Raw genomic sequence first — 12449 nt, 5'->3', positions numbered from 1 at the left:
AAACCATGAGATTATGACCTGAGCCAAAGTCGGATGCTTAACCAACTGAACCACCCAGGCACCTTGCCCATGAACATTTTTAATTAATTTTTTTCATTAAAATTTTGACTTATTTGTTTATTTATTTTGAGTATGGTTGACACACAATGTTACATGGGTGTCAGGTGTTACAACATAGTAATTCAACTCCATATATTATGCTATGCTTACCACAAGTGTAGTAAAATTCCAAGTTCTTATACTGGGCAGTTGAGTCTTTAGACCTCAAATCCTCTCATCAACACAAAAGAGTTGTCACAGCCTGTATTTGTTAGATGTTGCTATGTAATAAATTATCCCAAAACTTAATCACTTAAAACAACACACAGTTTGTATGGGTCAGGAATCCAGGCAAAGCTTAACTGGATTCTCTGCTTCAGGTCTCTCTCAAGGCTACAAATCAAGATCCCTCCGGGGCAGGGTGTGCTTCCAATCGTACTCTGTGGCTATTGACAGATTTCAAACCCTTGAGGGCTGTTCAAATCAAGGCCTTATTTCCTAGCTTGCTATTGGCTGGAGGCCATTCCCAGTTCTTTATCACATGGACCTCTCCAACGTGACAGTTTGCTTCATCAAAGTCAGCATGAGAGAAAGTAACATGATGGAAGTCACAGTCTTTGTAACCTAATCTCAGAAGTGGTATCCCATCATATTTGTGTTATTTAATTCATCAGAAGCAAGTCACTAGATTAGGCCCATACTGGGGGGTCAGGGGGCAAGGATGAATGCCAGGAGGTCAGGGATTTGGGGGGTCAATTTTAGAAGGATACCTACTGCCTAAATGAAGGGATGATGTGGCAGACTGAGGAGGAACTAGTAAAAGTGATTGTTTCAAAGAAATGAAGGGGCGGGGGGAAGACCTCTTCTAATCAGTTCATTTCTTCAGAGCCAGAGCAAATGAATTTGATGGTGTGGGTTCATAATGGGAGTGGCCAGCTCTTCTCTGACTAGAGAATGCAAATCAGACCCAAAATTGAGAGGCTAAGTTTAGAATCAGGGGAGCAACATTAAGTATCAGGTCCAAGGTATGAGTCTGGGGCTGTAGACAAGAAAAAGATAAGAGGTGAGGAGCCCAGAAATACTGAGCCAGTGTAGCAGCAAAATATTAGAGCAGATAAGGCAGAAAAGTTGTGGATGTAGCCAAGAACAAAGAAATAAAAAGCACTGTCTTGCTTGTGGGCAGGGCTCTCTGGTTTTTAAAGAACGAGGGCTCAGCCAGACTTTTCCTCTGTTACTGAAAGGTCATAAAATACCATTGTATTTTTGTTTTAAGTTCAAACAAATAGAAGACTTAATGGGTTAGTGAAAATGTTAAAATTGGGGAGGAAGTACTATTCCAAATGAAATCAAAAGCCATGAAGATAGTCCTTTTTTGGCCAACATTAGATTGTGTAATCTCTCCCCCCAATGCAAAGACAGTGTTTTTTATTGATTGATGATTTAATTCTCCTCTCCAAGTGATGTTTGCCTCTGCACCAAATGCTGTACATGGACCTCAGAATCACCTAGCTTAGGACAAAAAATGGTGGGGGTTTCTTCCTCTGACGGTTAGCTGTTTTTAATTTTTATTCCTAACATTCCCTTATTTTGATCTCCTAACATATTGTCCTGAAATGTCAACAAATAATTTAATCTAGAGACTAATGTCCTTTTATATGATTTTCAAAATTGGTGACTTTTTCTAGGCTTTTTTTTTTTTTCTAATTTGCCAGATAGCCACATGACAGAATAATGAAACCAATGTCTTATTGAAAGCAAAGAACCACTCATTTCTGGAAAAAGAAATCTAGTCATATTTAAATTCCCTTTCTGCTTGCTTCCAAATATGTCTATCACAATATTACAGAAGTAGACAATTATTTCCATCTCCCTTCTTTTCACATGCTTGGAAATTAACTTTAAAAATTTTTCAAATTTTATACATTAACCCTTATTTTGAGAGTTTAGTTTTTCATTTATACCTATTTTAATCCTAGATCATTTGATTATAGCTCTTCTTCAACTCACCTTTTTATTTCTTCCTTTAATCATGTTCTGTCTGTATACTGAGCCACAGCACAGGTTGTTTAGCCTTTTCATTTATATAGCAATTGGCTGAACAGCAACTAATAAGTTGATATGCGGCAATTTCAATCCCTGTTAAAATTTGCCAATACAGATCCAGACTGCCAGTTTTGCTTATTTAGAAAGTGCTAACATTTTCTTCCTATCCCATGTACTGAAGATAAATAGATCAGACAGTTCCAGATTAAATTAAACATGGCATTTCTGTATTTCGGAGTTACCTTTCATTGTTTAAAAAAAGCTAATAATTCTGAGGAGTTAGCTGTTCCAAATCTTAAAGGTTATCATTTGTAAGGCATTAAAGTATTCTTCAAAATATTTTCTCTAACAATTTACCAAGGTGTCTGAAGTTCATACTCTTGTTATTCCTCTGGGCTCTTTAATGCTCGACATAGATAGATGTACACATGGACATATAGATTGACATAGATATGGAATATAGACAAAGATAAATATTACATCACCGAAAACAATTGCTTCAAATAGCTTATCAGGCAAAGGCCCTGAGGTGATGGATAATAAATATAAAGGGAGTATGTGTGTGTATGTGTGTGTGTGGGTGTGTGTGTGTGTTGGGTGGGAGGAGTGTAAGAAGTAGAACAAGGTGTGTCTTTTTTATTTTCAAAAGAACTAGATCAGAAATGGGGCAACAAGGTCGAAGGAAGCCTGAGTAACAGATGGGGAATGACGCGTGTGAAAAATTCAGGACATATTAATTTCATGTTACCTGTTCAGTAGGTCATGCCCAAGAATTACGGGAGGCTTTCAAAAATAAAATTAAGGGGCATCTGTGTGGCTCAGTCCATTGAAAGTCCAACTTTGGCTCAGGTCATGACCTCACGGTTGGTGAGTTTGAGCCCCGCATTGGGCTCTATGCTGTAGGCACTGAGCAGCTTTGGATCCTGTCTCCCTCTCTCCACCCTCCCCCGCTCATGCACATGGGCGTGCTCTCTCTCCCTCTCAAAAATAAATAAACATTAAAAAAATTAAAACGAAATAATTTTTCTTGATTAGATCCAACAATATTTTAAATGGCACTCTGTACTTACAGGCAAATCATGCACATGTTCATTGCTACATTTCTGGAGTTTTGATATTTGTAACAGACAAAAATAATAATAAATAATTAAACTAAATTAGTAATAAATAATAATTAAGTAAATAATAATAAAATAATACATTAAACGATTAATAATAGTTAAATACATAATAATTACATGATAATTAAAGGTTGCCCTTGTTCTTCCTAGGAAGAAATTCTTCCAAATTTGGAAGCTGACTCCAAAGAGAGCTTTCACTGTTGAGAGGAAATATTTATGAAGAAAATAGTCTATTAGTTAATTTTTTAAGTGCTGTCAGTTTTGTTAACTTATAAGAAAATCTGCTTATTCAATATGAGAAAAGTACTTGGCCTCATCCAAGTTCACCTTTGCTCAACATTGTTCTGTCCTGTTGCTTCTTTCTCCCTGACTCTAACCTTGTGACATCTTGTGCCTTCCAGACTGTATGAGGTAGCAATTCATATGTTGACCATCTGTCCGTGAAAAGGGCTTCTTTATTCGTTGACACAAGCTCTCAACAATTAAAATCAACTCCTAATGAATGGAAAGGGCAAGATCATAGACAAAGTATTTGGAAACCAGTGAATCCCCATAAATTCCACTTTATAAGTGGTCACTTATGCCACCTATATGGAAAGTCAATCCTAATGAATACATTAAATTCTTTGTTGGTAGAAGTAGAAGGTGATCATTTGTATTTAAAATACTGATCAGAAGGAATTTTTAAGTCATTTTATAATCAGTTTGGTCTGTTGAAGTGCTGTGTGTACTGTATAGGCTATAAAAAGGGACTGCCTAAAACATGAGACTGAACTGAGGAAAATATTACTTATTATTTCCTTTGGTTCATTTGAGGGAGAGAGATGGACATTATAAGAGGGAAAGAAGTTGGGGAGAGCAAAGGACTGAACTATAACCACATTATGCCTTGTTATTCTTCTAGGATCTCATGATTCCTTCAGCTTCTACATTGATGAAGCCTCTCCAGTAGGGCCTGAACAGCCAGAAACCGTCCAGAATTTTGTCTCTGTGTTTGGAACCGTAGCCAAAAAGCTGATGCGGAAATGGTTAGCCACTCAAACAATGAACTTTACTGGTCAGCTAGGAGCTGGGATCCGTTATTTTGATCTTCGAATTTCCACCAAGCCCAGGGACCCCGACAATGAACTCTACTTTGCTCATGGTTTGTTCAGTGCCAAAGTCAATGAAGGCCTTGAGGAGATTAATGCATTCCTCACAGATCACCATAAGGAGGTAGTATTCTTGGACTTCAACCATTTTTATGGGATGCAGAAATATCACCATGAAAAACTGGTCCAAATGCTGAAAGACATCTATGGAAACAAGATGTGCCCAGCAATTTTTGCCCAGGAAGTTAGTCTAAAGTACCTGTGGGAGAAAGACTATCAAGTGCTGGTCTTCTACCATAGTCCAGTGGCTCTGGAAGTGCCCTTTCTCTGGCCTGGGCAGATGATGCCAGCACCCTGGGCCAACACCACAGACCCGGAAAAACTGATCCAGTTTCTTCAGGCATCCATCACGGAGAGAAGAAAGAAGGGCTCGTTTTTTATATCTCAGGTGGTACTGACCCCCAAAGCTAGCACTGTGGTCAAAGGAGTGGCCAGTGGCCTCAGAGAAACGATCACAGAAAGGTAAGTGTCTTAAGGTATCGAGAAAAAGTCTTAAGGAATTTAACCCAAATTCATAGAGCTAGTAACTGACAGAGCTAAAATTTATACTCACGTGTATTAATATCCTAGGGCTGCCACACAACATACCACAAACTGGGTGCCTTAAAACAGAAGAAACTTACGATCTCTCAGTTGCAGAGGCTAGACATCTGACATCAAGGTTTCAGCAAGGTCAACTCCATATGATAGCTTTGAGGAAGAATCTTCTCCATGCCTCCCCACTAACTTCTGGTGAAGGTTGACAAGCCAATGTCTTGGCTTATAGATACACCATTCCAATCTCTGCCTCCATCTTCACATGGTGTTCTCCCCATGTATCTTTCTCTTCTCTTCTTATAAGGACACCAGTCATATTGGATTAGGGTCCACCCTAATTATATCATCTTAATTATGTCTGCAAACACCTTATTTCCAGATAAGCCTCAGTTATGAGTACAGGGGATTAAGACTTCAATGTATTTTTTTCTAGGACACAGATCAATGCATAGCACCATGCATTTTGACTCCATGTCCAGTTGTATTTTCATAGCACTCCTTTTCACATTTATATAGAACTTTACAGATTACAAAGCCTTTTCTCTATTTCTTGTGGCCTTGTTTTATATACCTAATTCCATTTGATCTGCACAATAATCCTAGGAAGTAGATAAAAAGTGAGGTTTAGAGAAGTGAAATGTTTTGCGTAAGGCCAATTGGACAATGAAGGAGGAAACCAAGACTCAAATTCTATGCTTCTCACACCATATTCTATTCTTTTATGCTATACCATAAGCAAGGGCCACTCTCCAGAGCATGGGTTTCCATTTGGCAAGCCCAGCCATACATGTTAGAGTGGTGCTTACTTGTGAAGTATAATTTAAGCAATCACCAAAGATCTCTAGCTCTTTCCCATCGGTATGATACAATATGTAGAATTGTACATATTGTTTATTCTTTTCAGTTAAAGTATCAAACAAAGCAAATATTGTCTGAAGAGAAACTACAATTCTTACCAGACCTTATCTTAAACTTTACTTGATATTTTGAATTATGGTAAGGAGATAGAGCATACATATTTTGCTCAAGGTCTTTGTAGGAAAAGACAAGGAGATGAGGAGAAAAGATTAGGAGATGAAATCGTATGGATGGCCTCATAGCATAGCATGTAGAGTACGGAATGGCAGGAGGTGAAGCTTGCAGTGGGGCAGGAACACACTTGTAAGAAAGCCTTTAGCCAGGCTAAAGAAAGAATTTCATCTTATGAACAATGGGGAGCTAGAAAATTGTATTTAGTGGCACAGTGACTTGACCGGATCTGCATTCTAGATAGATAATTGGTGTAGCATGGAGGCAGAGGATTGGAGAGAGTGGACAGTGAAGAGGTGCTCGGAACTATTTCAGCAAGGTAAACACAAGCTAAACTGAGGAAATGAGAAAACACAGAAGGGGATGGTATCCCACAGCAAAAAATTAGAATTATTTGACTATTTAGATATGTGGTGTGAACGAGAGAAAAGAGTTAGGGATAAAGTTTCTTCTTGAGAAGTGGAATGAGTGATGCAGACATTTACAGAATCAGGAAACAAAGACTTAGGGAGGAGGTGGGGAAGCTACAGTCAAGGTTATGATAAGTTTAAAGTATGAGTAAAGCATCCGGTGGATGTGGCCAATTGATCATTAGGGATATAAACCAATTCAAGTGGCAAATTATTGGCATTTTTTGGCAGTGAAAGCCACAAGCTATTTGAGTTGAGGCGGTCCTCCATACAGAATTGTAACTTCCTTCTGTTATTCAGATATTAGCTGAGATCTCCTATTCTTTAAAATTTTAATGTGATCCCCAGCTCTTCATTGTATACCCTATGCAAGTATAACGCCTTCCCTAGGATTTCTGCCAATGTCTAGATTTCTTACATTCCTATGGTATAAATGCTTGCTGCTTCTGGTTTATATCATTTTATGGGTTGATTGTCCCATGTGTATTTTCCATGACCCTGTAGAACCTTAAACTTGCTTCTTGCTCAATTTCTACAATGGTTTTTAGATTTTACTGAGGATTTGAGACAACAGGTTTGGTTTTATAATTATAATAATACAATTAATTTTAAATTGAACTTTAGACTTGTCTATAAGTACAAATATTCTGGCCCAGGATATCTTCCCCAGATGATGTCTATATCACTTTAACCCCATGCTCAAGTCTTATGGCTAAACCCTCTCCTCCACCTCCTTCTCCTTTTCTTTTTCTCATCTCTTTTCTTTCCCTAGGCACACATTGTCTTGGAGATTCCACACTCTCCTCTAGATTATTATGCCAAACTATTCTCCTCATTTCTGGCCCTATGGCCCAGCTAGTCCCATCAGACTGTGTTTGATAGCACCACCTTCTACAACAGTTCATTGTTTTGGTAAATAACAACTTACCACTTCTCTTACATCCTTAAAAATGAGAGAGTTCTAGTGTATACACATAAGAATGTGTTGTTCTTAACTACACCCCAGATTTTGAGAAGTCCCTGAGGACCCATTAGAGGTAGGGAAGGCAGGAGGGGACTGGGAATCAACCAATTACAACATTCTTTATTCTCACTACGTCTTTAATGAAGGAAGCTTCATCTCTAAATTTTACATATTGGGCATGAAAGGAGTCTTCCCTTTCTTTCTTTACCTTCTGTTGCCTCGTTCTATATTTAGGAAAAGACTTTCCCATCTAATATGCCTGCTTTGCATTTGGCCAAGAACCATACCCTGCTTTTACCTGTGTAAGGAATAGCCTTTGGGAAGTCAGGAAGAAAAATCCACTCAAGGTATAGATGACTTTCATTTTTTTCTCTTACAGGATTTCATGCAGTTAGGTCTTTGCAAGTTATAAGTTGAACTGCTCTTTGGTTACTTATGCTATAGTACAGTATTAGTAAAGTAGGATTTGTGGAAAAAAGATCAAATAAGTTAGGAAAGTGCTGAAAATTAGATATCTGCTTAAGTCTCTCAAAAGATTCACAATCTTTATAGCATGTAAAAGTCACTAACAAGCATTTTAACAAAGAATTCTGTTTAAACTGAACTAATACAATGTTTTGCAAACACTTAATATTTTCTCAGATAGCACTTATTAACAGCCCATAAAATTAATTTTGAAAAACTGTCCTCAGTCATCTGCTCTAATTCAGAACTTTTCACTTGCCTCTGGCTTACATATCTGGAATAGTAAAGCTGTGTCACTGAAAAAGGTGGAAGAAAGGGGTGCCTGGGTGGCTCAGTTGGTTAAGCACCCCAGTCTTGATTTCAGCTCAGGTCAGGATCTCATGTTCGGAAGATCAAATCCCGCCTCAGGCTCTGCACAGGTACCTGGTTGGGATTCTCTCTCTCCCACTCTCTCTCTCTGTCCCACCCACCACTTGCTCTCTCTCTCTCTCTCTCTCTCTCTCTCTCTCTCAAAAAATAATAAAAAAAAAACTTAAAAAGAAAAAAGAAAAGGGGGAAGAAAAATTTTAAAAGTAGAAATGCAGACCCTGTAGGTAGAATCAACTTTTTTTTCCTCTCTAGGACTATGCAAATTACTTGCAAATGATTTGCAAATATATCTGAACCTGGCCATTATGAACAGAGTTTGTCTCAGAAGTACTAGAAAGACCTCCTTGTAAACAAATTGGAATGCCTGTATGCTGCGTATGGTATTCCTGTAAAGCTCTGGTTTTGTTTTTATTTGATTTGACATATTTCAGCCTTCTGTGTGAGGCTTATAGGAAAAGGTCATTGTCAGTCCTTAGATAGTTCCTTGCAAAGTTAATTTACTTACCTCTGAAAGTCATCGAAAGAATACTTGACTTCCCAAAGACATAGTGCTTCTTTTTTCTCAAGTGATAAAGCCCATGAAGACTTTTTGCCATTTTCTTCTTGCTATTGTGCACAAACGTACTCATTCAGAAAGTCCTACATTAACACCAAAAGATGTAATGAGACTCTCCTTTGCCACTAAAGAAGTCGCTAGGCAATTTTAAGATCTTCCTGGACCTTAGGTATTTTCACCTGCAAAGTTTGGAGTTTGAACTAGATTATTTCCAAGACACTTTCCAGTTCTAAAATCCTACAGTTCTAAGATCCTGCATGTGACTAGTTTCTCTATAATGTTTTATGGCATCTAATATTTGGACTAACAAAACTGTGAGCACATGCACTTAGAAAACAGTGTTTGAAGGTGTAGGTGGCTTTTAGGACAACTCAACTCAGGTAGGGTAGCTTTCAATCTGGCCACTGGTTCCAAATATTGCAGATGCATTTTCCACATTTTAGTAATGCCAAAAGACACAGATTTTTATTTCTTAAAGACCTATTTTTAATTTATTTTTCAAACACCAGCTTTTGCACCTCACCCCCACGGAATTCACACGTTCTTAAAAAGAAGGTGTGCGACTTGAGTCAAGTCCTTCTCTAATTCATGGAAGTTTATTAAATTATAGGTTTTGTTAGTTTAAAAAAATCAGTTAGACCACCTGTTGGAATATTTAAGGAGCAATACGTCTTTGCAAGTAAATTGATGCTGAATTAATTGAGACAAGGTTTATACAGGCCAGTAATTTAGATGATGACGATGATGGTGGTGATAATGATTATGATCATCATTATCATCTATTTTAAGTGTTCCACATCTGTTTAATACTGTGCTAACTGCCCTGCCCATTTTCCCTCATCATCACAGTCATTGTTTGGAGGATGAAGTAAAATATTCAGCTTGTAATTGGTTGTTGGCTGACTGTGAATAAGCACCAATGTCACCCAGCTGGGGAAATGAAGGCTCCTGTATTGGTTGAGCCCACATTATGTACCAGGCACTGTACTAAGTGCTTTGCATGAATTTATCCATGTAATCTTCCCTCCAGCCTTGCAAGGTAAGTATTATTAAATACATTAGAGTTGAAAAACTGAGGATAAGAAATGTCTAGTACCTTGCTCAAAACTCTCATATTGGTTTAGCAAAACCAGGATTATTATTTGGATTTGTTTGACTCCAAGTTCCATGCCTACTCCTGCAAACTAGGTAAAATTCACGTTTCTTAGCAGTGGGTACATATAATATGTTATCTGTCATCTTGGAGGGCAGAGTCAGGTCTAGGGGTTTGGCAGGGAAACGTATGCTGCATTTGGGGTAGGCAAAGCTAATGAGAAGAGTAGATTTGAAATGTTTTGGTTTCAGCTCAGGTCATGATCTCAGGGTTCGTGAGTTCGAGCCCCATGTCGACTCTGCGCCGGCAGTGCAGGGCCTGCTTGAAATTCTCTCCCTCTCTCTTGCTCTCTCTGGACCTCCTCCATGCTCTCTCTCGCTCTCAAAATAAATAAATAAACTTAAAAAAAAAAAAAAAAGAAAGTGAACCGAGGTAGAATGCTGTCATGGGGACTCTCATGGAAGCACCACTATTAAATAACAGAAAAGAAGGGAAAATTTAAAGGTGACTTGGTTTCCACCTCCTTGCCTTGTGCCTCGATTGCCCATTTGACTGTTTCCGTTGAGTAGGGAAATTGAGGCCAGAGGTATGCTAAGCGATTGTCCGAAGTAACAGAAGTAACTGGCAGCAAATATGGGATTAAAATCCAGGTCTTTTGGCTTGCAGGCAGAATTTTGTCCTCTACACCTTAGGGAAGGATGAGGACAGAGGATGGACAAGAAAGCTAGGAAAAGTCAGAGACCGTCAGACTGCAGGGACCAACATGGAAGGGTCAACCGGCTCTCTATCTGCATCATGCGCAACATAACAAGGTGCCCTGGAACCTTGACCAGAGAGGATCAGACGTCAGACCTGGGGGTGGGCCATCAATTTTGTGCAGAGCTGACCTTTCATGGGCTCTCTTTCTGCCTCGTGAACACAATAAACTCTAATATTTCCATCTTATGGGGACATACCCCAGTTCACAACCATACCTCAAACAATATTTCTGCTGCCCGACTTACTCTGTTGTTGCCTGGACCCAGCAGGTGTGGGGCTGGACTCTGGGAAGTTGTTCACCTGTGGCACCATCACCTTAGCAGCTTCAGGGAGCTCACGAAGGGTGGAGACTCAGAATGGTTCAAAGGCAGCTCAGGGTGACATGAGAAAGCACCAATCTCCATGAAGAGCAACTTTCTGGCTCTGCCCTATCCCACCCCCCACCCCGCCACCCCTGCCATGCCCCAATAGGTCAGTGCACTGGGGGGACAGCTGATAATGGATTAGTCTCTTCAGTAAAAGGGAAAGTGGCCTCCTCAGGAGACACATGCCTAAAGAGAAAGAATGTCAAGGAGACCATGGAAGATCGGCATTAGAATAATCATTGTTTGTAAGATGCTTTCATCATAAGGTTTAATTTCTTCAACATATACTTATGGAGGCCTCATTTGTTCAACAGGTATTATTCTTGATATGCAATTTAAGAAACTAAGGTCAGAAAAACTAAATAATTTGTTCAAGTGGGGCTTGACCAGTGCTAGGATCAATTCAGAATCTAGGTCTTTTGAACCATTAGGAAGAGGAGTCTGGCTTGTAAATAAGATGGAAGCTCCAGACAAATGGGGCCATGCGTAAGAAGCGTTCATGAAAATGCAAATTCCTGTGTGCTTTCCCAGAGGCTCTGATTCATGAGCCTGTGGCTCAGAGTTTTCAATTTGAGCAACACTGCTCCCCTCTGTAGGCAAGCTGCACCTCAACCCCCACCCCAGCCACAGATGAACTTGGTTTCAAGAAACCTGGAAAGAAGACATCCGGATGGCCAACAGGCACATGAAAAGATGCTCAATGTCACTCCTCATCAGGGAAATACAAATCAAAACCACACTCAGATACCACCTCACACCAGTCAGAGTGGCTAAAATGAACAAATCAGGAGACTATAGATACTGGCGAGGATGTGGAGAAACAGGAACCCTCTTGCACTGTTGGTGGGAATGCAAACTGGTGCAGCCACTCTGGAAAACAGTGTGGAGGTTCCTCAAAAAATTAAAAATAGACCTACCCTATGACCCAGCAATGGCACTACTAGGAATTTACCCAAGGGATACAGGAGTGCTGATGCATGGGGGCACTTGTACCCCAATGTTTATAGCAGCACTTTCCACAATAACCAAATTATGGGAAGAGCCTAAATGTCCATCAACTGATGAATGGATAAAGAAATTGTAGTTTATATACACAATGGAATACTACATGGCAATGAGAATGAATGAAATCTGGCCTTCTGTAGCAATGTGGATGGAACTGGAGAGTGTTATGCTAAGTGAAATAAGTCATACAGAGAAAGACAGATACCATATGTTTTCACTCTTATGTGGATCCTGAGAAACTTAACAGAAGACCATGGGGGAGGGGAAGGGAAAAAAAAAAGGTTAGAGAGGGAGGGAGCCAAAACATAAGAGACTCTTAAAAACTGAGAACAATCTGAGGGTTGATGGGAGGTGGGAGGGAGGGGAGGGTGGGTGATGGGTATTGAGGAGGGCACCTGTTGGGATGAGCACTGGGTGTTGTATGGAAACCAATTTGACAATAACTTTCATATTTAAAAAAAGAAAATAAATAAATAAATAAAATAAAAGTTAATCAATTCACAAAAAAAAAAAAAAAAAAAAAAAGAAACCTGGAAAGAGAGA

General features: G+C 39.3%; 1 protein-coding gene across 3 annotated transcripts in view; it reads left to right on the top strand.

Moving 5' to 3' along the window:
• Positions 1 to 12449, top strand: part of PLCXD3 (phosphatidylinositol specific phospholipase C X domain containing 3) — a 167266-nt gene that overhangs the window by 113026 nt on the left and 41791 nt on the right. For 2 of the 3 annotated variants that reach the window (XM_040496135.1, XM_040496145.1), the window contains exon 2: positions 4108 to 4816. In XM_040496135.1, coding sequence (XP_040352069.1) covers positions 4108 to 4816 — 709 coding nt within the window. Of the gene's footprint in view, positions 1 to 4107; positions 4817 to 10443; positions 11374 to 12449 lie in introns of those variants that run through there. The other variant, XM_040496140.1, reaches the window with a different exon arrangement.

This window comes from Herpailurus yagouaroundi, unplaced genomic scaffold, assembly GCF_014898765.1.
Source record: "Herpailurus yagouaroundi ecotype Mexico unplaced genomic scaffold, PumYag 29, whole genome shotgun sequence".
Lineage (NCBI taxonomy): Eukaryota > Metazoa > Chordata > Mammalia > Carnivora > Felidae > Herpailurus > Herpailurus yagouaroundi.
The sequence above is the reverse complement of the archived record's forward strand: the minus strand, read 5'-3'. Positions and strand labels throughout refer to the sequence as shown.